Raw genomic sequence first — 26945 nt, 5'->3', positions numbered from 1 at the left:
GTCCTGTAGCTCATAGGCAGTAACTAACACTACAACCTCTCCTAACCTGGAAACCCAGTAGACCCCTTTAACATCTGAAGTACTCTCAATTCAAACAGCCAAGGATATGTTCCAAAATTATACTGGTCACTTCAGAGACTTACTTTTGTTTACAGAAGGAAGGAAGAAAGGGATTGCCCTCCATCCACTGTGCCAGCCAACAAAGCACAAAATTCTCCAGGGAAGAGAAATATGAAAAATCTTAACTGACTCTGATCCCAGTAGGAACCCATGTACCTCCTAAACTGAGAAACACAGTCTACGCTCATCCCTTGTTAAATGAGACTTTACTTATGAGTAGTCGCTAAAACGAGGGACACATATACCTACCTTTGTTCACTATACCAGTGAACTCTCCCTGCTAATATGAACCTTACCCCACTCCCCGTAGCTCCAACCTGCCACAGCCTGACCCCCCACCAGCCCAGCACACCCAACCCACCACAGCCTGACCCCCTGCCAGCCCTGCACACCCAATCTGCCACAGCCTGACCCCCCGCCAGCCCTGCAAACCCAACCCGCTACAGCCTGATCCTCTGCTGGACATGCACATCCAGCCTGCAGCAGCCTGAAATCCCGCTGGCCCCGCACACCCTGCCTGCTGCAGCCCGATCCCCCATGCCCCCACCAGCCCCGCACATCCAACCCACTGCAGCCTGAAACCCTTTCAAAAGCAGCGCCACATGCTGCCACTCCTTCACTGAGTTAGGAGCACTAGGAACCAATCAGAGACTTTAACATTTATTTTAATGGTAATTTAGTGCCCCTCTTACGAGTTTTCGCCTATGAGCAGAAAGTTGGGAACCAATTGTGCTTGTGTAGAGAGGGAAGAGTGTACTGTATGTAAATAGTGGCGATATTCAACAGTGGCTATGAGGAGGTGGGAGGAGTGTGGAAGGGGAACAGCATGAAGATGAAGTCAAAGCAACCCCGGATTATTCTGTACTGACATTCGCATCATACTCAACTAGCCCACTTTTCCATTTAGATCAGAATGAAGGAGCAAGCGGGTTTTCTCAGAAGTGGAAGTGGCGCAAGCTGAATAAATACCTTATTCCCGTATGGGCTTTGCACAATTTAACAATCACCTACTTCTCCTTTTGCTATCTTTGCACCCTGCAGCTCACCAAAAACTGCTTGGACATGAATGCTGATGCAGGCCTCTTAAGTTGGACCACCAGGTCCACTCCACAGGAAATATCTTGTACATACTGTAAATAAATCCAGAGGAGGGGTTTAGACATGATGTAAAGCTTAAAACACAAATATGATTATTTTTACTAGCAGACAATATAATATGAGCCGCATGAGAAACAAATTAACTCAGTCCCTCCATATCATGTGCAAGACAAACAGAAAGAGTCAGAAGGAGGTGTTTCCTTAACATTTTTTGCTTTTCTTAATTGAAGATTTTTCACTGGTTTATGCTATAGCCCTAGAAGAAAAGTAGATATTTAGGGGATTCTTAAAGAGAAGAAGGGGGGCCTTGGAGTCCTGGGCTTGGAAGGATGTTCCAAATACATAAAGACACACACAGATGCAATAAGAAGATCACGAAAGGGATATAGAAGATGGCCTAGTGATGGGGCAGGGGAACACACAGAAGATGAGTTTTGGATATAAGCTGACATGGACCTTAAAAGAGCCTTGAAAGTGTGGACTACCCCTTGATATCATGGGCAAGATGAAGACAGTGGAGTAATTCAAAAGAGGAAAGCAACATGGTTTGATTAAGAGGCAGAAAAGAACGCTTGGTTGTGTATTTTGAATTGATTGGATGGATACAATGTTGATAACTAGGAAGCCGTGGAGGAGAAGATTACAGCAGTCAAGGCAGGAGACAATGGCAAACAGGAGTGCTTTTGACAACAGGGCAGAAAAGAAGGATCAATTTTTCTAAATATTTTTGGGAGTCAATGAAAAAAGATTTAGTGTACACTGGCTATGTGGAGGCAAGTGGAGGGGAGAATCAAGAGATGACATTGAGACTGCAAGTGTAACAGACAAGGAGGTCAGTACTGTCAACAGTATTGAAGAAAGAAGGAAAAGTGGAAGGCTTAGGAGGAAAAATAAGGAACTCGGTGTGGCCTGGGTGAACATCAGTGGGCAACAAGCTATCCAGCGTGATGTACTGGGGAGACATTTGGATATCCTGAGAAAGCCCTAAGATAATTCACTGTGTTGAGACAATCCCCATCCTTTCACAAATCTTTCAGTAAAAGCCTCTCTTCCTGCTGGGACTGCCCTCAGACTGCAAGAATGCAGAGGTAAATAAACAAACATTTTGCCTGAAGCTCTCAGAAAATCTCAGAAGGAATATTTCTCTCACAGTGTAAAAGCAGAAGACAGCTACAAATGTGAATGCTGTACTTCTGATGGGAAATGGCCGAGCAACTGAACAAGTGCCCTGTCTGTTGAAAGAAAGCCCGCCAGAGCATCCACACAGATTTTTGTCAACAGAATCTGTCAACAGCAGTGTTACGCCTAATAGCTGAGAGGCAGGACAGTGCCAGCGAAAGTGCTGAATTTTGTCTATAAGCTGTTGACAAAATGCAGTGTGTGTGTAGATGGTCCACAAGTTTTGTTTCACCACCTGGGAAAAGTGAGGTAAGGGTGGAAAGAATCTATCATTGCTAGATGGAGAGAGCAATGAGGAACCACTGCCATGGAATGGGAGCCAGAGGTGGGGGCATAATGGGAGAAACAGCACTGTAGGCAAGGGAGGAAAAGTCGGCCAAAAGGGAGGAGCTGAATGTCTTGACTACAGAATCCATGGAGCTATGGGAGATGCTGGTGGGGAGTAGTGGGTGCACAGCTGCAGAGCAGACAAGAATATAGACAAAATGGAGGTTGCAGACTAGTTGCAAGGACTGTGGGAGACTGAGGTCAGCAGGGTTCCCTACTATAAAAAACAGGCATTCATTCTGTGTGTCTTTCGGCTTGTCTACACTTGCCCCCGACTTCAAAGGGGACACGGTAATCAAGGTGATGGGGGATTACTAATGAAGTGCTGCAGTGAATACACATCACTTCATTAGGCTAATTTTCCCCTGTGCCAACTTCGAAGCATCAAACTTCAAATGCCGGCATGCATGTAGTGAAGTCCCTTTACTCCTCATGCTGGCACTTCAAAGTTTGACGCTTCGAAGTTGCCACGGGGGAAAATTAGCCTAATGAAGTGCTGCATATTCAGTGCAGTACGTCATTAGTAATCTCCCATCACCTTGTCAGCTCTGGCCCTCCCTTTTATTGGGACTCCATTCTTTAAATATACCTCTGAAACCACCTCCCCACCCCACTCATGCATCTGATGAAGCAGGTCTTTGCCCATGAAAGCTTATGCTCCAAAATATCTGTTAGTCTATAAGGGCTGTGTCTACACGTGCCCCAAACTTCGAAATGGCCATGCAAATGGCCATTTCGAAGTTTACTAATGAAGCGCTGAAATGCATATTCAGTGCTTCATTAGCATGCGGGCGGCAGCGGCGCTTCGAAATTGACGAGCCTCGCCGCCGCGCAGCGCGTCCAGACGGGGCTCCTTTTTGAAAGGGCCCCGCCTACTTCAAAGTCCCCTTATTCCCATGAGCTCATGGGAATAAGGGGACTTCGAAGAAGGTGGCGTCCTTTCGAAAAGGAGCCCCGTCTGGACGCGCCGCGCGGCTCGTCAATTTCGAAGCGCCGCTGCCGCCCGCATGCTAATGAAGCGCTGAATATGCATTTCAGCGCTTCATTAGTAAACTTCGAAATGGCCATTTGCATGGCCATTTCGAAGTTTGGGGCACGTGTAGACGTAGCCAAGGTGCCACAAGACTTCTTGTTGTTCTCAAAGCTATGGACTAACACACCTACCTCTCTGATACTTGCTCCCATAACCCTGAATCCCATGTCCCCTTCAAAGTTGGGGGCAAATGTAGACCCAGCCTTTGTGTTAGATACTCCTGCCTATCATCAAAATTAGCAACAACAGCTAGAACCCTAAAAGATGAGGGATATTTCATTTCTCTGATATAACAACTGCTGAAAAGGAATGGCATATGTTCTGACCTTCCAAACAATTAAGTTGCAAACCATGAGCAAACATTACTTTCATATTTTTGTTGAACTAGTGGGACAAGTTTAAGAGTATGAGAGGCAGAAGAACAAATAAAAACATCTGAACAGCAAGATTAGTATTTGTTAGAGGGCACAGCTCTTGCTCTTTAAAATGTCACATCTTGCAATAAGGATATTGATGGTTTTTCTCAGGTAATTCAAAATTTCTGTTTTCCTGTTTTATATATTTGAACTCAAATATTATGAAAAATGATTAGTATTTACAGCTTGATTTGCTAAAACATGCTGGTTTTGTAACAATTCGCTTTTTATATTAAAACTGCTGATTACATTAAATGTGTATAAATAATTAGGAGTTAATTGTGGGAGGGGAAAAACTAGAGTCAAATCTTAATTATTTTAATGACTGACTCTTGAGCTGGTATTTAACAACAACAACAAAAGATCCTCAATCTTTATTTCTCCTCTAACATGTATCAGTTACCAATTTTCAGGTGACAGTTGTTAAACATTACTTTTAATCAGCAAAAACTCCAAATATAACCAGTGCTAGTTCTCATAGCTGAGTAGTAAGACATTTAGGCTATGTCTACACTAGCAAGTGCATTAGACATAGGGGTTGAAAGACAGCCCTCTTTCAGAATTATCTGTGGAGTGTCTACAAACACACTGAGATGGTTTGAAATTAATGTAGAAAGAATGGGACCATTCCGTCAAACTCGGTCCCCCATTTCCACGGTGGGAAGAGTGCCCTCTGTTGAAAGACTCTTTCAAAAGAAAGCAAGTCTAGACGCTCTGCAGATGGCTATTTCAAAAGAGGGAGTCATCCATGGTGGCAATCAGCTGGCAGGTGGCGGTGCCATTCTTAGCACAAGTGGAGCTCTGTGGCTGTGGCATCCAGCTGTGTTTAATGATGCAGGCTCCCACAAAGCCTCAGGCAGGAAGCTGAGAGTGTGCAGGCAGCAGGAAGCCCACGCTGCTGATCAGCTCGCGGCAAGTTGCGACGCCCCAGGCACAACTGTGCACTCCCCATCTCCACGGCCAGCAACCTGGATCCCAGCACACCTCAGGGGCCCACGAAGGAGAGCAAGAGAGTCCTCCCAGGACAGGAGACAGGCCCTGAAGTGCTGGGTTCCCTCCTGGACAGAGGCCAAGCTGCTGGCTTGGATCTCCCTCTGAGGATGAGGAGATCCTCCATCAGATGGGGTTCCGGGGCCGCAACGCCATGGCATTTGAGCAGCTCTCCAAGGGACTCACTGGCTGGGGTCACCCCACCCACACCCAACACCAGGTGAGGTTCAAAGTCAAGGAGCTCTGCCAGGGCTATTGCAAGGCCCTGAGGACAGTCTCCAGGACGGAGGCTACCAGGATAGCCACCCGGAGCCGCTCGTGCGCTGTGGCCAGGACTGCGGCCAGCGTGCCCACCAGAGCCTCGATGTAAAAGGGAGCTGCTCGGGGTCCTTGGGGGCCTCAAGTTCCTCCTCTGCTTGCTCTTAGTCTGCATGGCTAAGGACACCAGGCTGTCCCTCAGCTTGTGCAGGCCAAGGCTTGGTGGGATCTTTAGAGGGGCGGCAGATGTTGGCCCTGGAAGGCCTTGTCTGCCATGCAATGCTGCCCGTGGTGTTTCCTGGGCCTGTACTTTTGAAAGGGTGCCATGAGACGTGTGGACGCTCTCTTTCGAAAGTGCAGTGGGGGCATTTAGAGTGGGTGGGTCGCACCTTTGATCCCTGTTTGCCAGTGCGGATACTCCCTTTCGAAAGGCTGTGTTACGACATTTAGTTTCGAAAGCCATCAACAGAGTTGTGTTGACCAAAACTCTGTCAACTGATTCCATCTACACACAAAAGCATATTGACAGAGCAATCTGCTCTGTCGATAGAGAGCAGCCAGACTTCCCTGCCCTCTGTTGACAGAATGGCTGACTGGAAGCTCTGCAAACATGGCTGCCTAGTGAACCTGAAGCCCTCTCTGTCGACAGAAGTGTTATTCCTCCAGTTTTCGAGGGATAACACTGTTGAGACAAATGCAGAATTCTGTTGAGACTCGGTTGACAGAACGTTTTGTGTGTGTAGATGCTCCCCAAGTTATGTCGACAGAAGACCCCTTCGGTCAACAAAACTCTCTAGTGTACACACAGCCTTATTCTTCTTCTTAAAAGTAAAATTAATAACTGGAGACTGCAAGTGAAAGGAAACTCCATCCTTTAGGCTTCAGTTACGCTAGAACCATCTATCGACAGACGTTTCTGTTGGAAGAGATTTTCCGACAAAACGTCTGTCAACAGAACGTGTCCATACACTAAAAGAGTATCGAAACAGCAATCCACTGTCGACAGGCACCTGGAAGCACAGCAGACAGGGCTGCCCTTTGTCCTGGATGCCCTGTATGTTGAGAGAAGGCTCCCCAGAGCATCCACACAGCTTTTTTGTCGACAGAATCTGTCACTGCAGCTATATGCCTCATGGCTGAGAGGCAAAGCACTGCCAGCAGAAGTGCTGAGTTTTGTCTACAAACTGTGGACAAAATGCTTTTTGTGTGTGGACGGTCCACCAGTTTTATCGACAAAACTTGTTAGTGTAACCAGAGCCCTATGTATATCCTGCACCAGATCTGAACCAGCACCTTGCTCTTTAGTCTTATTTTCCTGTGCATTTGTCCATTTATCTGTCTAAAACATTTAAACAGACATCATGACTGTAGTGAGCACTTCACAACTTTACCCGATTTATCTTCACAACACCCCTGTGAGGTAGGAAAGTGCTATTACACCCATTTCAGGTGTGAAAGTAAAACACCAAAAGAGTCTGGGTGCATTTACACAGTGAACAGCAGTGAGTCTCAAAGCCTAGGTTCATAGACTTAGGTTTATGGGGCTCAGACAAACTGTGCTAAACAGAGCTATGTAGGCATTTGGGTTTGAGCTAGAGCTCAGGCTCTGAAGGCTGGGGAGGGGAGTGGACTTCCGAGTCCGTGCTCTGGCTGGAGCCTGAACACTTACCCTGCTGGTTTTAGCAACGTAGCAGAAGCATGAGTCTCCTGTCTCTAGAGGCACGACTGCCTGTTGCATTCAGGGTTTTGTCCAAAGTCATAAAGGAAACATGGGGCAGCCCAGGGAATTCAACCTGGACTGCCTCTAGAACTCTTCCCACTGGATCATCCTTCCTCTTCTCTTTTCTGCTACTGAGCTGTGTAGATTTAGGCAGTTTCTGCTGTGTGCATTCTATTGTTGTTGTATGAATAAAGCATGGGAGATCAGATGCTCCTGGTCCAAGATCTCTCATTTTCCTCCACTGATATACATACGAAGTTCATAAGATGGATTCAAAATAACCTGGAGGTTCTCTTCAAACACTCCATTCATTTCTGGGGTGGATGGGGAGTGAAGGGGCTTCCAAATACTGAATGGTTTTATGAAAAAGGGTCCTTGCTCTCCCAGGAAATTCAGCACACTTCTAAAGGGAGTATGTTCGATGTGTGCTATACTGGGTTAAGTTGCCAGACACTCATCTGTATTAAATTCATCTGTGTTTAATAACTGTCATTATTTATTTATCTATCTAACTCAATCCTCTCAACTGAAATGCTTGGGGTGTTGAACAAACAGTGAAAATGCAATAGAGTTAAAACAGCATTAAAGCAGAAGGATGAAATATTAAAGACTCAACTGAACAAAGTCATCATCACTAAGACTGAGCTGTGCCCTAAAAGGGGCAAACAGTGATCAAGAAGAAAACAAAACCTTTTGGGGGAAAAAAACATTATCAGCATTTTTAATATGAAGGTAGGGAGTAGATGAGGGTAGAATATGTTTGGACAATGTGAGTCCTACACCCTAGAAATGACCAAAGCAAAAGCTTTATCACTTAGTCTAATGAGTTTTATATGCAGTGGTTGAACTCCTGAAAGGGCCATGACCTGCTTTTTTTCTATACTTCCTGAACATTCAGTTACACATATTTGTGATTTAAAACAAATTCACAATCTGGCAAATTTTGACAGGATTGTTTGTGACATGTTCAAGGAAAATGCATTACTCTGAGAGTACAAGTGACAAAAGAAATGAACCAGGAATTCTTCCGCTTATCACACTGGAAGAGTTCACTTAGGCTGTGAAATTCATAACCATAGTATAAGTAAGCCTTACATACCTACAGGTAAAAAAACCCCACATGATCTGAATGTGATTAGGTATCCTCTGAGTCTCAGTGCCCTAGAGAAATATATAGCACTCAGGCTGTGTGTCCACTAGAGAGTTTTGATGACAGATGGCCCTTCTGCCAACATAACTCAGGGAGCGTCTACACATATCAAACGTTCTGTCAACGGAGTCTCGACAGAGCTCTGCATTTGTCTCAACAGTGTTATCCCTCAAAAATTTGAGGAATAACACTTCTGTTGACAGAGAGGGCTTCAGGTTCACCGGGCAGCCATGTTTGCAGAGCTTCCAGTCAGCTGTTCTGTCAACAGAGGGCAGGGCGGTCTGGCTGCTCTCTATCGACAGGGCGGATTGCTCTGTCAATCTGCTTTTGTGTGTAATGCAATCAGTTGACAGAGTTTCTGTCAACACAACTCTGCCAACAGATATTACTGTTGACAGATGCTTCTAGTGTGGATGCAGCCATAGTGTTCAGTTAATTTCATGCAGTTGGAAGTTTTGCAAATCTATCAGCTATTTTCCATGTGGTAAAACAGGCTTCAGTTTGTGGTCTTATGTAACTTTTAAAATTTAGAATCCACAAAGTTCAAATATTTGAAAACTTTTTTTTTTCTAGAACACATATTAGAAACGGGACTGATTAGGAAATAACTCCCCTGATGTTTTATAGTTGAGAAATTTTCTCCATCCTTAATCAGGATGAAAAGTAAAAATCCTAAAAAAACTCCATGAGCTAACAAACTTAAAAAAAAAAAAGTCTGGGTCAAATGAATTTCAAAACTTGTGTTTTTTAAACATTTTTTCCTTTCTTTTTAACCTTTAGTTGTATGTTGAAACAAAAAGGTTTTGCTCTGAAAATGTCAGAATGGAATATTTCAACAATCTCAAAACATTTTTCCCTGTTACATTTTTTCAAGTCAGGAAATTTATCAACATCAGCTCTTTCCCATGAGTAGTTTTGGTTCTGAAGAACTGGTATTTTTGGCAACAAAACTGTTGAAAAATGTCTGACCATCTATAATTAGGAATACAATGAAAGAGAAGCTAAGCACACCAAGATAATAACATATGAGCTGATCCGACTTCCTCTGGAGTAAATCAAAGGCACTGTTTTCACTCTAAAATAGACAGATATTGACATGTAGATTATTACAAGATACTTCCAATACATTTATATGTTGGAATGCTGAGGAAAGCGGTCTGAGAAAGGATAAAAGATTGTGTGTCAGCTATCCATTGTACTTCACAGTGTACAGGCTTTTCAAAGCAGGCTCAGTCTTTCAATTTAGTTCCACTTTCCTGACCCTTCCTTAATCATATTTCAAGTTTTTTTGTCAAGTCCAGTAGAAAATCATTAATACCTAGGTGATCAGGAAGAATATCTGGTTTCATTATCCAGTTCTGTACACCATAGCAAGGGTGACTATATCTCTCCGCCCCCAAATATGGGACAAGGGGAATGATGCTGTCCCAGCCTATAGAAACTTCATGTTATTCATCACATGCAACTGTAAGAACATTTTCATACACATCAAAATGTTTCTGCTGTAATTCAGTTCTACACTTTGTGTACAATTAGAATGGAGCGAAAGTTTTCTGGCAAATAATAAAGTCAGTCTCTGAACCAATTTCCCCCTCCCCTGTAAGTTACTCACTCAAGCTCTGTCAATCATACAGAATGTCTAGACTTCCTCAATAAACAGTATACTGTATTTTTTAATGAGTGCCCTATCATATTTTTACTAATATGCACTCAGACTTTCGGGCCAAAAAGGACCATCATGATCTCTAGTCTGACCTCTTGCACATTGACTTTTCTGTTTATTGATTTTTGTGTAAGTTAAAGCTCCTGAAATAAAGCCTGAATGCTCTGTGAACTAACTACTACATGTACACATAGAGTTCATCTGTTGAATGCTAAATTTGATTTGTTCATACGAGGTGAGCCCAAGAAAGCTATTACTGTTGCTTCTAACTGAATTCCACCTTTAACACCTTAAAACACTTACATGACTGAGCACCTTTAGTCATTTGAGTGATGTCAGCAGAATTGCTCACAGGAGTAAAGAACCAGGCACTTAAGGACAATTGTGCCAGACCTTTATCACAATTAGTTTCACTGAAAAAAGGACTGCAAGACAGAACCCCTTGTAACCCTACAAACTAACAGTCCAATCTTAAAATCAATAGTCCAGTAACAACCTAACACAGTGCTTGGTTCAAATCACTGGTCATTAATTCCACTCCGTGTCTTTTTTGTAAAGGAAAGAGGAGCTGGCTCCCTGCCCCCTCCTCCCCAGCCAATCCCACAGCTGGGGTTGCCAAGGTGCCAGTGCTCAGTACCAGTAAGTACCACACAAAAACAGCACTGTCTCCACACAATTTAACATTGCTTGTCTATTGGGTGAACACAGAGATTTCTTATACTTAGAGGCATGTGACCTTCCAAATTGTTTTTTTTTTAAAAAGTGGAAGACAGAATACAAAATCATGGTGACAGTTACAGCAATTCCCTGCAATACCCTGGATTAACCTTGCTGAAGATTATGTCTTTTAGGAGCTCATTGTATTAAAATGCAAATGCTTATGTCTTACAGTGGGATTGTATTTAACTTGTCTAGGACATCTGAGTAGTGTAAACCTTAGGAAGTGTTCTGTGCTTCACAGAAATCTATTAACAATGTGCCAAGACAAGAATCTACTTTTTAAAATTAACTGCATTTCCCGAGAAATTTCCAGGGGGCAGTATTTGCAAATGAACCTCATATGATTATGGAAGAACTCTTTTGAAAGCTTCATCCTGCAAGGGGGAACTTTGACTGACTTATTCATGGTGGTTTCAAAAAACCCAACCAGGATAAAAGAGTGATTTATAGACTCATTCAGGGGGTGGTTCTGAACTGAAGCTCTTATGAACTGGTGACCACATGAAAAAACCTATGGGGAGTGTGTGAGGTTCACCAGCCAGAGCCCCTGTTGAGGTGATGGGTGATATCCAGTAAGCTTATTAATGTGCATGTAGGCTCTTTTATTGTTTTAATATGTTTTTTATGTAACGTGCTTTCACCATAATAAATGTCCTTGCTTATAAAGGGCTGTGTGATAACTAGCACTTACATTGCCATCTCTGAGGAGAGAAACAAAGAAGGTCTGATTAGACAGACTATCTTTTGCTGGGGAGGTGACAGTATAGACAAAGAGCTGTTCAGCCTGGAAACATCATGGTCAGAAGCAAAAGAAGTGTCTCCACTGCCCCAGTGAAGTATCGTTTGGGGACCCAGAAACCCAGAGTGGAGTAGTTGCCGAAGGGAAATACAGATACACTTGCCCTCACCTGTTGCAATCGAATGTCAGAATTCCACACTGTACCTTGACTTACAAATGAACTGAATGTTTTTTGGTCTTGGTGCGACCAGTGACTTTCACAATTACAAATGTCCATTCACTTAAGAAAAACCTGTGGGACTAATTTACATGAAAGAATGGAAATACATCACACAAGCATCTCCAGTCTTACTGAGTATCTAGCAAGTGCCATCTTAAAGAATCACACTACAGCCGCGTCTACACGTGCCGGCTACTTTGAAGTAGCCGCGTGTAGACGTGGCGGGCGCTATTTCGAAGTTGAAATCGATGTAAGGTGGTGAGACGTCAAAGTTGCTATTCCCATCAGGAGATGGGAATAGCGCCCTACTTCGACGTTGAACGTTGAAGTAGGGCACGTGTAGCCGATCCGTGTCCCGCAACATCAAAAGAGCGGGGTCCGCCATGGCGGCCATCAGCTGAGGGGTTGAGAGACGCTCTCTCCAGCCCCTGAGCTCTATGGTCGCCGCGTGCAGTGGCCCCTTAAAGCTCCCCGCCCCCTTATTTCCTGTGGAGGAAGCTTAGAGCGCGTGCAGGCGGCAGCACTGACACGCGGCCAGCCTGCACACCTCCCTGCAGCCCCAAGCCACCACCCCTGCTGTGATGGCCGCCCGCCAGCCACCGAAGCGCCCCCAGGGCACCCCCCCCAAGGGGAGCCAGGGCTCCCAGCCTGGCAGCCAGCCTGGGAAAAGGCAGCGGGGCCCCTCCTGGACGGAGGCCGAGATCCGGGACCTGCTGGGGCTCTGGGGCAAGGAGGAGGTGCTCCAGGTAATGGGGAGCAAGAGGTGGAACGCAGATGCGTTCGCTCGGCTGGCCGAGGGCCTGGCTGCCCGGGGTCACCCTGCCTGCACTCCTGACCATGTCAGGAGTAAGGTTAAGGAGCTGCGGCAGGGTTACGCCCGGGCCCGGGATGCGGCTAGCCGATCTGGGGCCGCCCCTGCCACTTGCCCCATTTACAGGGAGCTCAGGGCCATCCTGGGCCCCAAGTACACCTCCTCCCCGCCGGCCACTCTTGACACCTCGGCCGACAAGCCCCAGCAGGTCCCAGAGGCGGAGTCCACCCCAGAGGTAAGCCCCACACCCCAGGGGCCCTCCCAGGAGCCCACCCCTGGGATGCTGGAGGAGGAGGGGAAATCCTCCTCCAGTGACGGGGGGCTCCACATCGCCATGCCATCCCAAAGCTCCAGCAGGGCGTCCGCCCAGAGGGTGTCCCCCGACCGTGGGAGCGGACCGTCAGGTATGTACCCTCCTGGTGCACACCCCCGGGGTTAAGGGGCGGGGACAAGAGACATGACCAGGGCCCTCCACATGCCCAGATGACCATGGCACCAAGGACAGCAGTGGCATGTACCTCAGAAGAGTGCATCAGCCCCTGCTCCCCAGCAGGACAGCGCCATGCCCCATCCCTGGGGATGGGGGGAGCGGAACCTAGGGTTCCCTGGGGGGGAGGGGGTGGGACACCCAGCAGCAGCAGGAGCATCTCCCGGGGACGGGGATAGGGAACCAGCAGCAGAGGGGTGGGGGAACAAGGGCCACAGCTCGGGGCCCACACTAACGGATGTCTCCACTCTTCTTCCCCCTCTGTGTTCCGCAGCTGCACCATCGGAGGGCCCGGAGAGTGCCGGCAAGGTCTCCGTGGTCCCAGAGAGCCCACCGGGGCCATCGCTGCAGGTCAGCCCTCGGCGGAGCACCGACCAGCCCCAGGACGGGGCCGACTGCGGAGCCACCACCTGAGGATGGCCACGGACCGCCAGCTGCTCGCGAACCTCCAGCGTCAGCTGGAGGTGTCAGAGCGGTGCCTGCAGGTGGAGGAGCAGCTGCTGGAGCTCCAGGAGCGAGCACTGGCCTGGTGCCAGGAGGCATGGGGGGCCTTCATGCACACACTCGAGAGCATAGCAGAATACCTGGCTCCTCATGCCACGCCGCCCACCACTCTGCCCGCCCTGCCCGCCGCTCCACCCGCTGCTCCGACCGCCGTCCCACCGCCGTCTGCCACCCTGGGGCCGTCCGCCGAGGGGAACCTGGGGCCTGCTGACACCCACCGGCCATACCTGACGGTTCGCCCGGCCCCCACCCAGCCTTGGCCAGGGCTCAAGCCGAGGCGAGGGTCACGCCCTCCAACCCCGGGAGCTGGACAGTAGAGGGTTGCGGGGCCCAGGACGTGGTCCCCCCTCCCCCGTTGTACATATCCCCCACCATATATTTGTATATAGTTTGTGTTACACCCCTGTTCTTTTATGGTACCTGCCCCCCATGTAATTAGTTCCCTCCTTTTGTTCTGCTCTCTCTCTATATATTTGTAGTATTAATTATAAGAGAAATCACTGGTTTTTGGTTTCAAAAACAACAGGTCCATTTTTATTTGCAAGAAAAGTGTGGGGGGAGTGCTCTTGGGTGCTCTGTGGTGTGGGCGTGGGGGCAGGGAGTGTTGTGGAGGATGGGGGGATGCAGTGGGGGGCCTGCCAGGGTTCACCCTGCGGCCTGGTCGAAATGGGCCCACAGGGCCTCCCAGACCCGGATCCCCTCGGGATCCACCTGTGACTGGGGGCAGCGGGTGGCTGCACGTCAGCCCTGCCAGCCTCCAAAGTCCAGCCCTGGAAGAATGCCTCCCACTTGCTCTCCACCAGGTTGTGGAGTGCGCTGCACGCACCCACAACCTGGGGGATGTTGGTGGGGCCTGCATCCAATCAGGTGAGGAGACACCTCCAGCACCCTTTGAGGCGGCCAAAAGTGCGCTCAACCACCTGGCACACATGGTTCAAGCACATGTTGAACCGCTCCTGGTTGGCTGAGAGATGGCCCGTGTAACGGTGCATGAGCCAGGGCCGGAGGGGGTACGCCGCGTCTGCGATGACGCAGAGGGGCATGGTGGTGTCCCCCACAGGGATCTCCCGCTGGGGGATGTAGGTCCCTGCCTCCAGCCGGTGGCACAGACCCAAATGCCTGAACACCCGGACGTCGTGGGTGCTGCCAGGCCACCCAACATAAATGTCCAGGAAGCAGCCCCGGCTGTCCACCAAGGCCTGGAGGACCACCAAATAGTAGCCCTTCCTGTTCAGGAAGCATCCTCCGCTGTGCTCTGGAGCACAGATGGGGATATGGGTCACATCCAGAGCCCCAAAGCAACTGGGGAAGCCTAGGCTGGCAAACCCCGTGATGGCGGCATCCGGGTCCCTAAGCCGCACGAGCCTGTGGAGGAGCAGGGCATTGATGGCACGGACGACCTGCAGGGGAAGGACATGGGAGAGCACCAGTGAGGGGTGTGCAGGGTGTGTCTGGCCCTCCACCCCAGGGCTCCCTCCGCCCAGGGCTGCCCTCCACCCCAGGCCCCCCCCCCGGTCCTCTTACCTACATGAGGACAGCCCCGACGGTGGCCTTGCCCACACCAAACTGCTGCCCCACGGATCGGTAGCTGTCTGGAGTGGCCAGCTTCCAGACAGCAATGCCGACCCATTTCTCGACCGTGAGGGCACGCTGCATGGAGGTGTCCTGGTGCCTCAGTGTGGGGGTGAGCCACTGGCAGAGCTCCAGGAGTGTCTGCTGGCTCATGCGAAAGTTCTGGAGCCAGCGCTTGTTGTCCCACTCGCAGAGCACCAGCCGCTCCCACCAGTCGGTGCTCGTGGGGTAGCTCCACAGCCGGCGGTGTGTGCGGCGGGGGGGGGAGGGTCAGAGGGCAGCAAGGTCTGGGGCTGCTTCCTCCTCCGCTGGGGGCAGCTCCTCTTCTGCAAATAAAAGGTGGTCAGCTGCCTCCTGCATATCATTGAGCAGGGCAAGCACTGCTCCTGCAGGGGCGTCTGTGTGGACCTCTGGCTGCTGCTGCTGCTGCTGCTGGGGGTCCATACTGCTTCAATGGGTGTGGGTGCCTGTGGCTCTGCAGACCGCGTGCTGTGCAGGCTGAGTGTGTCTGGGAGGGGCCCTTTAAGGGAGCGGCTAGCTGTTGCCCCGGAAGTGCTAGTCCGCCCTGTGACCCTGTCTGCAGCTGTTCCTGGCACCCTTATTTTGATGTGGGCCACTTTGGCGTGTAGACGCTCCCCTGAAGCGCCTACTTCGATGTGGTGCTGCCCAACGTTGATGTTGAACATCGACAGCACCAGCCCTGGAGGACGTGTAGACGTTATTCATCAAAATAGCTTATTTCGATGTCGCTACATCGAAATAAGATATTTCTATGTAGCATACACGTGTAGACGTAGCTTACATGTCCTGATTGCATTATATATTTCATAATTCAAAAAACTTTAAGCAGTTTGACTATTTTATTACATAGCTTTCGTGTTCCTCTTCTAAAATTTTAACCCAACTTCCTTCCCCTGCCCCCAATTGTTTATTCTAGCTCTCCTGATCTTTGAGGTTCCAAATGCCAACCTTGTCACATACACAGAGAAAACTGGTGACTAACTGAAGATTTTCCAGCTGACTCCAATCAAGATTTGCACAGACATACTGTGGGACCACGGGAACCCCTTACAGCTGCCACTCTACTCAATACATTCTATTTTGGTACTGGTCCCTGTGAAATCATGAAGCGCTCTTACATCATATAATTTACTCTTCCAGTGTTCCAAATACATTCAACCAAAAACTGGTAGATTTGCAAAAGCAGTATTGCACCCTTTGCTCCAGGAAAGGTAGAACAAAGAATATAATTTTCTCTAGCCACACGAACTGACATCTATGACTGCCTTTGCTGAGGATACTTCCTGGACTCAGTTTAGATGTGTTTTTTTTTCCATTTACCTCAGAAGTGGCATCATTACATTATTTGCCTTTCATTACTTTGAATATTATCTGTACTGTCTCCAAAATGGGGCAGACACACTCAAGGGTGGACACATATTTTGGGGGTCAGGAACATGGGCAAGGTCAGAGAAGCCCTTAATACAGAGTGCCATAGCAGACATCCATCTCCTTCCATGTGAGTGGGTGGACCCTCAGTGAAACTTCTTCCTCTTCTGGAACTGCACCAGTAACTCCAGCACCAAAGCCTCATAATTTCTTCTTTTTACTTGCCCTTATGTTTGAGAGCAATTGAATCCGTCACTGAAGCATCCTCCAGGTGAAGACCTGATCAAATATTAGAAAACAGTGCCAAAGAGAGCTATATAGCAACAATCTCATGCTGAATTACCAAGATCTTCAGAGCTCAACAAGTTCCTGGACCGTAGAGCCCACCTGCATTGGCTTGCTCCAATGGAACAAAGGCCTTTAGCTCGCATGCAGCCTCTAACACATACAGGCTACGTCTACACGTGCACACTACATTGAAATAGCTTATTTCGATGTAGCGACATTGAAATAGTCTATTTCGATTAATAACGTCTACACGTCCTCCAGGGCTGGCAACGTCGACGTTCAACTTCGACGTTGGACAGCACCACATCGAAATAGGCGCTGCGAGGGAACGTCTACATGCCAAAGTAGCACACATCGAAATAAGGGTCCCAGGCACAGCTGCAGACAGGGTCACAGGGCGGACTCAACAGCAAGCCGCTCCCTTAAAGGGCCCCTCCCAGACACAATTGCACTAAACAACACAAGATCCACAGAGCCGACAACTGGTTGCAGACCCTGTGCATGCAGCATGGATCCCCAGCTGCCACAGCAGCAGCCAGAAGCCCTGGGCTAAGGGCTGCTGCACATGGTGACCATAGAGCCCCGCAGGGCCTAGAGAGAGAGCGTCTCTCAACCCCTCAACTGATGGCTGCCATGGCGGACCCCGCTATTTCGATGTTGCAGGACGTGGATCGTCTACACACTCCCTACTTCGACGTTCAACTTCGAAGTAGGGCGCTATTCCCATCCCCTCATGGGGTTAGCAACTTCGACGTCTCGCCGCCTAATGTTGATTTCAACTTCGAAATAGCGCCCAACACGTGTAGCCGTGACAGGCGCTATTTCGAAGTTGACGCCGCTACTTCGAAGTAGCGTGCACGTGTAGACGTGGCCACGCACAGGTAAGTGTCTGTTTTAATACCTGGTTCCGTGGGTACTTAGAATCTCTTTGTACTGATAAAGGGTCACCAAACAATAAGTACCTTAGCCTCAGGACCATCTCTCATCACACTAAAGAGTCATCTTTTGGAGCCAATGTTTCCTCTGCCAACAAGGCCTCAAGGCTAACTGAATACTGAGATTTTTAAAAGGTATTTAGGTATTGCTGTGTTTAGTGTTCCACCACCTAACTGTTTTAGAGGCCTAGATATCTTCAAAAAGGATTTGAGCACTTCAGAGTTTAATTCCCATCAGGTGTCAATTAGGTTTTAGCACCTATGAGCCTAAGGCCCTTTTGAAAGTAGGAAGGCTCTTAAGTCAGTTAAGTGGTACAACTCCAAACAAAGCATAATGTCAACAGACCCAGGTCACCAGCACCAGGGACTGAACTGGCAATCATAGGGCCTAAAGCCCTATGCTCCACCACATGAGCTAAAGGCCAGCTGCCTCTTAGCCAAGGCTGTAGAGCAGAGACTTCACACAGCCTAGTATGAGGTCTCAGTGCCTCTGGGTACTACAATAACAAAGCCTAAATATGTTTTAAAATCTAGGTCTTAGATACTATAGCTATGGACTTAAGTCTGTCTGGCACTGTCTGTCTTCCTTGGTGCAAAAGTCATCCCTGCTTTGCCCGGCTTCTACTGAAGACAACCAAATACTTCTGAGGGGCAGTCTTCTGGTCTAACGTTGGATCCAGGACTGAAAAATGTACAGTATCTCTGGTGCTTATTTTGAACATCTGAAAAGTAAAGGGCCTATAATGATTTTGGGATTCATTAAATAACAAACCAGTGAATGGGAAAGGAACAAAACTTTAATAAAACAAACTGGAGAACTCCAGTGAAATGCTGCACACAGCCAGGAAGTGTTCCCAACCCTGCCTTCAGGGCACATCTCCCAAGTCTTGTGTTCATCAGACTATCCCTGAAGAGGGAGCCTGTCTAAATTACAATCTTGTGCAAAGACATCACTTCAGAGCCTACACACCACCAACAGTAATGTGGAGAATGGAGCTTTGTCTGGTCACACTATACATCTATCTCTCTGTAACACCAACAGACCTAAGTTGCCAGCACCAGGGATAGAACCTACAAGCATAGGGTCTAAAACCTTGCACTCCACCACATGAGCTAAAGGCCAGCTGGCTCTCAGCTGAGGCTGTAGAGCAAGGACTTCACTCACCCTAGTATGAGGGCTCAGTACCTCTGGGTACTACATCTGCAAACATGGAAGAGCGTAATGGATGCCATTATATCATCACCCCCATTATATCATCTCCTTCTGCCAGATCTGTGGTGGTCTGCGTTGCTATAACCTGTGTTCCCTGAAGCTGAGCATCTGGGCAGCCACCCAGGAGAGATTCAAATGCAAGTCACATGACTAGCAGAGCATCAACAACACTACTCAGAGCTGGCAGCATGTCTTTGTACTGGTAATGCACATCTGAACATGCCTTGGTGCACATAAAATTTATTCTGTGCACAGATGGAAAAAATTAGAGGGAATACTTGCCATCATGTACAGAACTTGTTCCAAAAGAAACACCAATTGTGCAATGACACAAAGTAATTCACATTTACTAATTTTCAGGGAGCCATCTGCAAACAAGGTCAGGCTCCTAGGAACACACTGGGCACAGATAATCCCACCCTGGCCTGCCTTATTGACTGCACTTCCTGTTTGGTGGAGCAGCCCTTTTTGACCAAACAGCAGCAAGAGCTCATTGGCTGCTCAGAGTGTGCCATGCTGCAGATCTGTTTAGTTCTGTTTTCTGTGCTTGCTCCTGCCCCCGTCCATATTGGACTTGCTTCTGCCTGACCTTCTTTTATGTCCGCTTCCCTCCTTGCTTCTTGTGCCTGACCCCATTCAGCCCGGGCCTGCTCCTGCTCCATCTGCTCCTGTGTCCACTGCAGGTCCTGCTCTTCTGCTTCTTTGACATCTTTGGTTCTGACTCATACCTGTGCTTCCCAACCATATCTCCAGCACATTCATTGGCTCTGACATTCTGCTTCTGATCCCTGGCTCTGATTCTTGTCTGTACTCTTGGTCACGTCCCCTGGGTGTTCCATGGACCAGATTCTTGATTTTGGCTCAGCTTCTCTCTGCTCTAACCTTGGGTCATGGGCACAGGGTGCTGAGGGAGGATGAAATATAGCTTCACAATGTCCAATCCTTAATAGGACCCACAACTAGTTTACCAGATCCAGTCTATGTAAGGAGAATCAAGGCCAAAGGAGAGGTACAGACATAGGTGATTCAGAATCCTGCTACTCCTTAGATGTAGGTGAGGGGGGGACTACACGGAGCTGCTTGAGCACAGCTTGGCAATATACAAAGCAAGCAAAAGAAAGTCCGATAAATTTAACCAATTGGGTGAGAAGTCTAAAAGTGGAAGCCGAGATTTTCACTGATTGTCATGCTACAAAATACTCATTTGCCATATAAAAAGAATAACAATTATCACTGCAGTCTCTTAATTATGAAATAAAAACAAATTCTGCTCCTGTGCATTTCAATACTTGAAGTGCATTTTCCCCAGATCTATTAATTCATTAAACCATTTGTTTCGATTCACTGAATTACAAAAGACATTTCTAGACCTTTATAAATAAACAAATAAAAATTCAAAGTAACAGAGAAAGAGTTGAACACCAACAGCTGTACATATGTGATTTAGTTTTGATGTGACAATCCTTATCCCACACCCTACCTATGTGGCACAAATTAAAATGTGTATGAGTGCCAGCTGGATGCAAGTTACTCATTCATTTTACATCACCACACCTGCTTTATCATTTAGGTGTGCTTTAAAAGTATGTGAGAGAACAGGCTTTGATATATTGTATGTACTGTAAAACCTCACTAATTTACATTTCAAGAATCTATACAGTCCATAATTACACCCCAAAGTGTCAGTCTCTCCCTCTTTAACAAGGTTTCACAGCAGAATGCTACCATTAGCTTACAGAAGTATGGTATCTAAGTCCCTTCCCATTTGTTTAAAAATAGAAACCACAAGCTTTCTCTGATTTGTCCCAGCCCGTAGGAGTAATAGCTTGATTAGAGCACAGTTGTGCATATGAGAGAGAAAGAAAGCCTCAGCAGAGAATGTGTGGGAGCATAAAACTGTTGTAGAGAGAAAGCTGATTTTTGCATTTCTGAACAAAATGCGTGTGTAGCAATGTTCCCTGTAAGCTGTGTGCTTGCAAGGCTGCTCAGGAGAGATTCACACATCATCCAGCTGATTATCAGAGCACCCACACCTGGTTTTTTTGTTTCTGCTGGTGGGGCACATTCACACATGCCTTGGCACACATAAAATTATTTCACAACCGAATGGGAAAAATCCATACATAGATGGAAAAGATTAGAGGGAACATTGGTTAGATGTGGTCACTCTTATACATGAGGAGAATGGGTCCTTAGTCTAGGAGCAGATCCATTCAAAACACCTTTTCACATGCCTCCCCCGTGGTTGAAAGTTTCATTGTAAGTGGAATGTAGCTGTCATGGGAGCTCACTGTTGTAAAGGGAGAAACAACCTGCTAGAACAGGTAGAGTCGCTTAGAAAATCTGGACAGAGACTCTGAACTTGACTCTGTTTCAACATAGAGCTGGGCAGAGACTAGACCACTAGACTAGACTAGTCTAGGCTAGACTAGACCTGGGCCAATGTGTACAAGCCAAACCATGTGGCTATGCACATTAGCTGCTGCATTCTGTACTAGCTGGAGATTTCCTAGATGGCTTCATTCCTAGAGGTGCAGCAATCAACAAGACACAAGGTTCTGGAAGAAGATCAGAGGTCAAGACTAAAGGTTGGGAAAAGACTATGGTGAACAAATGGGAACCACATTAAGATAAGGACTCACCCTCCTTTCCACAGAAACCTTGAGAATCCTGAGGTCTTGTCCCTCTGAACTGATGACAGTTCCTTTCTCTCATTGCAATGGTGAAAGCTGCAGTAGAGCCCCCAGAGAGTAGCAAGGCTCCCACACTGCCCCTCACCCCCCCAAAAAAAGCAAAAGGAGTCTGGTCTGGTCAGTGGGCCAGATGGCTTCTTACCCAGTGCTAGTGACTGCCTTTCCTTTCCCTGCTGAAAAATCTGTACAGATTCAAGCACTCCTAACTGCAGCAGTTGCACCCAATTCACTTTTTGAAGCTTCTTTTCACAAGTATGATGGCTGGGGGCTTAGGTTATTTTCTTTTAAAACTAAAGCAGGAACTCTGAACTCACCATTTCCTGTGGTAGGGGGCCTAGACCCAAGCTTATTGATGCCTATCCTTTAATATAGGCCGTGGCAAGTCTCTGGAGACAGGGTTCAGAGTACAATGCCGGGAAGAGGTTGACTTTTCAGGAAGAGATGAGGTCTACACAGATTGACTGAGAAGACTGGATAAGGGGATAAAGTTGTATGTAAGAGAGTGAAAAGGTAGTTACAGCATTGTCTCTGAGTCAATAAACTCCAAAGGCAGGGAATCAGACAGTAAAGGGTGTGATACTTTAAAATCCCAGCTCTGAGACGGATTAGCTGTGGGATTTTAGCCATGTCGTTTCCTCTCTTCTTCATCTGGGATTCAGTTTTGTCCTCTAGGACCTGGGCATTGCTTTCATATTAATGAAGACAGAACCAGTTCCCAGTAAAATGGGGTTAATACATATTGTTCATCTCAAGGGGCTATCATGAACATGCTCTGAACATGTGAATCACTAAGTAAATGCTAAGTATGCTTATATTTCTGTTCCACGTACTGCATGACTGGCCTTAAGATGCCTCTCATTAGCTTTTAATGGTGATGTCAATAATGAAAAAACATTACAAAATGAAATCCATCTCCTTTGTAACAAGCCCAAAACTAAAGATGAAATTCAAAATAAAACTACTCTATCAATTAATACACACACACACACACACCCTTTTAATCTATAAAAATCAGAATTTTGAATTTAGAAAGGAAATGCCATCACAATTTGTGTTTATTACAGTTCATCACCCTTTCTTTAGTACTGAACAGTGTGCAAATTGTTTTCATGTTTGCCCGAGTCTTCTGCTTTCCAGGGTCTCACTTCTGAGCTGGAGTTCTGTAAAAGCCATGTAAGTATTTGACCACTGAGGAAAGCTATAAATTAGAACATAACCATATTGAGAGCTTTCTATAATTCCATCTCTTCTTTCATCCCTTTTTGATTCCTACTCCCCACTCCCTTCATCCACTTCCACCCTTCTTTCTTCCGTTCACGCCTTAGGCCTTGGCCTGCATGACCACAAACTTCCACCAAGATAAACAAGTGATCCTGTAGCATCTTAAAAACTAAGAGGTTTATTTATTAGACAATAAGCTTTTGTGGGTAAATTCCAGAAAACTTAACTGATGCATTAAGTATTCCAGCTGAAATAACCACTGTTTTATTGTTCCATATTTTGTTCACTTGCAACTATATAAATAACACATCTTTCCAAACATAAGGTATTCCAGATGCCACACAGTTTCAGAAATATTTAATAAAACATTAAAATAACTCCCTTGCTGTGTAATAAACTCCAGACAGCACTAGATATATTCAGTGTTTGTTCTTTATACATAAATTTAACATTTTTGTTACTTCTATGTACAGTAGAGGACCTAGTTTCCATCTTTCAATATTCTATTCAACTGGGAACATACAACAGATAACCTTGGAAAGTTTCCATTTACCTCCTCCTTTTAAAAAATTGCTATTTGGCATATTTGCGTTATTCTATCTGTAGTATTCCCTGCATTTAGAATGGGGAATTATGACAAATACCAAAAAGTTGAGAGTACTTACTGCACAAAGTACATTAATACAATCGAATTAGCCTACCTCATGTAGACATATTGTCACCAAACTGCTTATATTTTAAAACTTTGACAACAAAAGCAGTTTAAAAATAATAGCATAACTCACCGGGAAGTACAGGAGGAGTGATCCAAAAAGGATTGTTTCCAAAAGAACTAGGCCTGAAGCCCGAATGCACTAGAAGACACAAAAGAAGGCATGGCATTAGAAAATACCATACTTTTGCTATTTAGGTTCTGAGTTATTTGTGACAGAATCTTTCATACTTGTCCGTGCAGAGCTTGGCACAATAATTACCTATCAATACTATTAATCCTGATACAGACAGATTGTGTCTACACATAAACACAGATCAAAAGAGCAATCTGCTCTGTCGACAGAGAGCAGCCAGACTGCTTGGCCCTCTGTTGACAGAACAGCTGACTGGAAGCTCTGCAAACAGGGCTGCCCAGTGAACAGGAAGCCCTGTCTGTTGACCAAACGGCCCCAGAGCATCTACATGGCAGTTTTGCATGATACCTGAATGGCGAGACGTATAATGCTGCCAGAGAATGTGCTGGGTTTGGTCGACAAACTGTCAGCAAAGCACATTTTTCATGTAGATGCTCCACATTTTTTCCCCAGCAAAAGCCCAGTTTTGCCAGGAAAAGCCTCTCCTGTAGACATAGCCATGATATTTCAGCCACATAAGTTATGTCTACACAGCCTGCAGAACAAAGTCGGCAGACTTCCGTTACAGGGCTAGCACTATTATGCTAACAGCGTTGCAAACTGTGCTTTGAATTTGTGGCTTGGGCTGGAACTTAGGCTTTGAACCCTATGGAAGGGAGTGGGCTTCGGAGCCCAAGCTCCAGCCTAAGCTTCAATTTCAGTGTGGCCTACAATTATTAGTAGAGTTTTAGAGACAGCCCAAATAACCCAAGTCAGATGACCAGGCCAGGAGGGTTGCTTCCACAGCCAGTGTAGATATATTCATAAAGACTTTACTAGTGTGTCTGGAACTATTATCATGTGATTCAAATAACTTGTGTCAATCTTCTGGAAAATATTAATTATGACTATATGCTGAAACAATTAACATCAACAGTGAGGTGGAAGAAACATAAGCTAGAATAGTGAAATAATAGGTTAAAAATATTTAGATATTTTCAAGATATGTTTAAGTCAGCAGAGCTGGATGAAATTCAGCATCAATCAGATTCACCCTCAATCATATTAAAAGGGAACTAGCTTAAGCAATCTCAGAACCATTAATGCATGTTGCTGAGAACTCCTGGATGGCAGGTAAGGTGCCAGAAAACTGAAGAAAGGCAAACATGGCACTTATCCTTTAAAGGGGAAACAAAGTAGACCAATGAATTATATACCCATCAGCCTAACTTCGATACATGGAAGAATCCTGTAATAAATCATTAAACAATAAATTTGTAAGAACCTAGAGGACAACAGGGTGACAACATGGATTTGTCAAGAACAAATCATGTGAAACTACCTAGTATCCCTCTTTGACAGGGTTACAGATCTAGCTGATGGATGGAAATGATAGAAATTATATATCTTGCCCTTTAGTAAGACATTTGACTCTGTTCTATATGACATTCTCATATGCAAGCTAAGGGAATGTGGCCTAGATGAAATTATGGCAATGGTGCAAAACTGATTGAAAAACCATACCCCAAAAGTAGTTATTAATGGTTTGCTGTTAAACCAAAGGGACACAACTAGTGGGTCCTGCAAGGATATGCCCTGGGTCAAGTACCACTCAGTATTTTGCTTTATGACTTGGATAATGGAGTGCAAAGTATGCTTATAAAATCTGCAGCTGACACCAAGCCAGGAGGTGTTGCAGCACTTTGGAGTACATGGTTGGATTGCAAAATGATCTTGAGAAATTGAAGTGCTGGCCTGAAATAAATATGGTTTAAGTGTGTTTGGTTCTGCTTTAGAATGGAGAGGATGAACAGATGACCTCTCATGTTCCCTTCCAACCTTGCATTTCTACAATTCTATCTCTATAATGCTGTGAAGAAAACAGGCAGTAGTTATCTTGCATTTATATTTCATCACCAAGGAACTGAAGTGTCTAAAAGATCTAAAATATGTAAAATATTGCACAATGTTTTTATGTCATGTGCATGATTTGTACCCACAAAAAGAGAGAATTTTCACTTACTGTAGAAACATGTTCAGAAATAGTGATGTTAAGAACCTTGACATTATTTTCAGCAACATCCTTTCCCTGGAACACTACGGATGTGCCTACACATTCATGTACTTTCGAAAAGATAGGCCCTCTTTCAAAAGAACCAAGGGAGTGTCTACACATGGATTGTGCTCTTCCAAATGGAAATCGGAGGAACGTGGCTCAGACATTGAAAGCCAGACCCCCATCCCATAGTGGGAAAAGCGCCCCCTTTCAAAACACCTTTTTGAAAGAAGGCATGCGTCGAGGCTCCACGGCCCACTATTTCAAAAGACGAGGCCTCCATGGCAGTGCCCAGCTGGAGCAGGGAGATGCCCTGCCTTGCAGCAGCAGGGCTCTATGATCCGTGCATCAGGCCGCTCTTAAAGCTGCACGGACCCAGAAACCCTGTGGCAGGAAGCTGAGAGCAGGCGAGCTGCAAGTGCATGAGCAGCACACAGCAAGCCCTCTCAGCCGCCACCTGCTCTCACCAGTCTACACTGCTGGGATGGCTCCATGGGCACCAGGGTGCAAGGGTCTCTAGAAATTATATAATGATTTTGCTTTATATGTAACTTTCTGTTTCCAGTGCCCTTACTCAGTAATGTAGTAATAGGGCCTGACAATGGAGATCTGGTGTGAGGCTTAAGGCCTGAACAATAGCCATACTTTGTTAATGTAAAGCAAAGCAAAGCTAAACTGTGGGCAAAAGGCAGGTCCTGTTTACAGGAATCTGGCAAGGACAGGGCTGCTGATATTGCAGAAATACACACACCTAGTAGGTACTCATTCACAGGCCATGCACATAAACATTCCAAGCAAGTGGAAGCAGAACATCTCGGGGCAGAAACAGCTTGGTACCAGTACATTCCCCATAGATAACAGGGACATACTGACCCCAGTTCAGCACAGGGTCAGGATGACAGCATGATGGATAGTGATGTTTTGATCAAACCATCAAGTACAAGGTAACGGGTGGTATCTACGTAAATCAGATGTGTCAAACTAATACATTTAAGGGTGACACCTTGATACATAACTTATCTGTGTATAAAAGTGTATCTCAGAGGGGCTGTCTTGTTCCAGCCAAGGGGAAAGCAGAAACTCATAGCTACTAACTGAGCTGAGTTCCTTGCCAGGGCATATGTATGTACTAGTGTAAACTGTTGACATCTGGCCTAGATGCCCAGGGTGCTAGAGACTGTACGTTGTTTGACAATAAACCTGGTTCCAGTGCCTTCACACCTTATACGATTTGTGGTTGTTGGGGGCTTTCAGAAGTCTGCAGTGTTTGCTGCCTGCACAGAGACTGCACAGCATTTGGAGAGATAGCATACACA

The 26945-nt window shown here is 46.3% G+C and overlaps 1 protein-coding gene across 1 annotated transcript in view; it reads right to left on the bottom strand.

The window, feature by feature from the left end:
- The window catches only part of GPR158 (G protein-coupled receptor 158), a 352985-nt gene that overhangs the window by 110195 nt on the left and 215845 nt on the right, over positions 1–26945 (bottom strand). Inside the window, exon 5 of the mRNA XM_074986282.1 lies at positions 23532–23600. Within this exon, the coding sequence (XP_074842383.1) occupies positions 23532–23600 (69 nt within the window). The remainder of the gene's footprint in view (positions 1–23531; positions 23601–26945) is intronic.

Source organism: Carettochelys insculpta, chromosome 2 (assembly GCF_033958435.1).
Source record: "Carettochelys insculpta isolate YL-2023 chromosome 2, ASM3395843v1, whole genome shotgun sequence".
Taxonomy (NCBI): Eukaryota; Metazoa; Chordata; order Testudines; family Carettochelyidae; genus Carettochelys; species Carettochelys insculpta.
This window is presented reverse-complemented; position numbering and strand designations above follow the sequence as displayed.